We start from the raw sequence: 3,063 nt of genomic DNA, 5'->3' as shown, positions 1-3,063 counted from the left end.
TACTTAGTATGCTGCTGCCGAAACTACAGTGAACCGATCATCTTATTACTCCTTTTAAATTTGAATTTATACATTTCTTTAGTTTACTGCTCATTAGTTATAGACCAATTCAAAACAACCCCCACATAATCGTTACCTTAGACTGAAATTAGACAACTAATAATTACATCTGCCTCTCTGTGGTTCGACCCTGCTACCGCTATCTATAGTTGTAGTTAGGAATTATAAATTTTATTTTTGGTGCACACAACGACGGGCATCAACCACGACGCTCTGATCATCACCCTCCCCATAGGAAACTGCGAAGTAAGAAAGATCCTGGTGGACACAGGAAGCTCCGTCAACTTGATTATGCTGGAAACACTCAAGGGCATGGGGTTAAGCGCGAAGGACTTAGCAACGAAAGAGGTGCCTTTGGTTGGTTTCAGCGGTGAAACGAAGCACTCTCTAGGAGAAATTGTCATCCCTACCTATGTCAAAGGAGTCAACAAACAGGTGAGATACTTGGTTATCGATGGGCCCTCTACTTACAATGTAATTCTTGGCAGGCCCTGGATCCACGAAATGAAGGCAGTACCTTCAACCTACCACCAGTGTCTGAAATTCCCAACGCTCTGGGGAGTGCAAGAGATATGTGGGGATCAAGAGGATGCTAAGAATTGCTACAAGATAGCCTTGAAACCAACAACCCAACCGCCAGCATAGCAATTACAGAGCCAGCGCATCCAGGAGGAATACGTCGAGCCACCTCAAGCAGAGCTAGACGAAGTAATCCTGGACGTGCAGCAACCAGAGCGGACCGTACTTATCGGATCAGAATGCACAGGTAATATCCGTCAGGAACTTGTCCGATTATTGAAAACTAACATGGATTGCTTTTCCTTGTCCCACAATGATATGGTGGGGATAGACCCTAGTATAATAACACATAAGCTGAGCGTGGATCCAAGCTACAAACCTGTCCAGCAGAAAAGGAGGAAGTTTGCCTCAGAGAGGCATCAGGTCATAAACCAAGAGGTAGACAACTTGCTCGCTGCTGGAAAAATCAGGGAAGTCAAGTAGCCAGAGTGGTTATCTAATGTGGTGGTTGTTCCAAAAAAGAATGGCAAGTGGAGGGTTTGTATTTATTTCACAGACCTAAATAAAGCTTGCCCTAAAGATCCATTCCCTCTACCCCACATCGACGCCATGGTGGATGCCACATCAGGTCACGAGATGCTCACATTCCTGGATGCTTGGAGTGGCTACAACCAGATCAAGATGCATCCTGACGATCAGGAGAAAACGGCATTCAGGTCAGAGCGAGGTATCTATTGTTATAATGTAATGCCCTTTGGTCTAAAGAATGCAGGTTCCACCTACCAACGGCTGGTAAACACGATGTTCAAAGAGCAAATAGGCCATACCATGGAGGTCTACATCGACGATATGGTGGTAAAATCAAAGCAAGCAGCACAGCACGTCGAGCATCTGGCTGACACTTTCAGCACCCTGAGAAAATATAAAATGAAGCTGAACCCATCAAAATGCACCTTCGGAGTCTCCAGTGGGAAGTTCCTGGGATATATGGTCACACAGAGGGGGATAGAGGCCAGCAGTGATCAAATCAAAGCCATACTCCAGCTAGAGTCACCTTAAAAGCCAAAGGACGTGCAGCGCCTGACAGGACGGGTGGCTGCTCCGAATAGGTTCATAGCAAGGTCCTCAGACAGGTGCAGGCTATTTTACGACATCTTAAGGAAGAGCCAGAAGTTCGAGTGGACAGAAGAGCACTAGGAAGCACTCAGCGAGCTGAAACGGTATCTAAGCACTCCACCACTCCTATCAAAGCCAAAACCCGGAGAGACCTTGTCCTTGTATCTCTCAGTAACTGAGGTGGCTATCAGCGCAGTGTTAGTTCGAGAGCAAGAAGGAGTACAGCATCCAGTATACTATGTCAGTAAGTCTCTGCTGCCTGCAGAGACCAGACTATAATGAGGAAACCAGAGTTATCAGGTAGAATGGCCAAATGGTCCATACACCTGAGTGGCTACGATCTGAAATTTGAACATCGGGCAGCAATCAAGTCTCAGGCTCTAGCAGACTTCGTCTCCGACTTTTACCCCTCCCTCCAGACGCAGGCCGAGAAAGACATCCTCACTCTGGAGGAAGACAAAGGGGAGCAGACGTGGGAGCTGAATGTGGATGGAGCTTCCAACATAAAGGGAGCAGGAGTTGGTCTGGTCCTTAAGTCGCCCCAAGGGGACCTGTTGGTCCAAGCAATTCGGTGCGAATTCAAAGCTAGCAACAACGAGGCAGAATATGAAGCCTTGATCCTGGGTCTGTAGCTAGCTCTGGACTTAAAAATCAGGCACCTCCAGGTATACAGCGACTCCCAACATATCGTAAACCATGTAAATCACTCTTATGCAGCTAGGGACCCCACCATGATGGCCTACCTAGAAATAGCGCAAGAGTTGAAACTCAGGTTCAAGACCTTCAACATTAAGCAAATCCCCAGGGACCAGAATGTGGAGGCTGATGCTTAGCTGCCCTGGGGGCAACATTCAAATCAGGTACAATCTCTACCATACCTATTGTCCATGTACTGGAACCTGCAATATCCAAAGCAGAACAAGGCGACGAAAACACAGCTGGCTCACTGCAATAATAGGAAGAAGGGGTGTTAACCAACACCACCAGTTAGGAGGAAGTTGTAGACTGGAGGAAGCCTTACCAAGATTGGTTGCAGAATGACATACTCCTAGCAGAGAAAAAAGAGGTAAGAAGCTTCAAAATACGAGCTTCCAGATTTGTGCTGATTGATGGTGTCTTGTTCAGGAAATCCCTCGCAGGACCCTACCTGAGGTGCCTGGATAGGGAAGAAGCCCAGGCTGATTTGCATGCTATCCACAGTGGTGAATGTGGAAACCATGCAGGGGGCAGGAGCCTGTCCAACAAGGCCCTCAGGCAGGGGTACTTCTGGCCCACAATGCGTAAGGATGCTATGGAATACGCAAAAAAATGTGATGCCTGTCAAAGGCATGTGTCAGTTAACCACCAGCCTGCAGAGCCTCTGCACCC

At 47.4% G+C, this 3,063-nt stretch overlaps 1 protein-coding gene across 1 annotated transcript; it reads left to right on the top strand.

Moving 5' to 3' along the window:
• The first annotated feature begins 1,973 nt into the window (after window positions 1–1,973).
• Window positions 1,974–2,528, top strand: LOC141648896 (uncharacterized). Its single transcript, XM_074457604.1, has 2 exons — window positions 1,974–2,319; window positions 2,413–2,528. Exons 1-2 carry the CDS (start codon window positions 1,974–1,976, stop codon window positions 2,526–2,528), a joined length of 462 nt encoding a protein of 153 aa, XP_074313705.1.
• Window positions 2,529–3,063: the final 535 nt, after the last annotated feature.

This window comes from Silene latifolia, chromosome 3, assembly GCF_048544455.1.
Source record: "Silene latifolia isolate original U9 population chromosome 3, ASM4854445v1, whole genome shotgun sequence".
Classification (NCBI taxonomy): domain Eukaryota; kingdom Viridiplantae; phylum Streptophyta; class Magnoliopsida; order Caryophyllales; family Caryophyllaceae; genus Silene; species Silene latifolia.
This window is presented reverse-complemented; position numbering and strand designations above follow the sequence as displayed.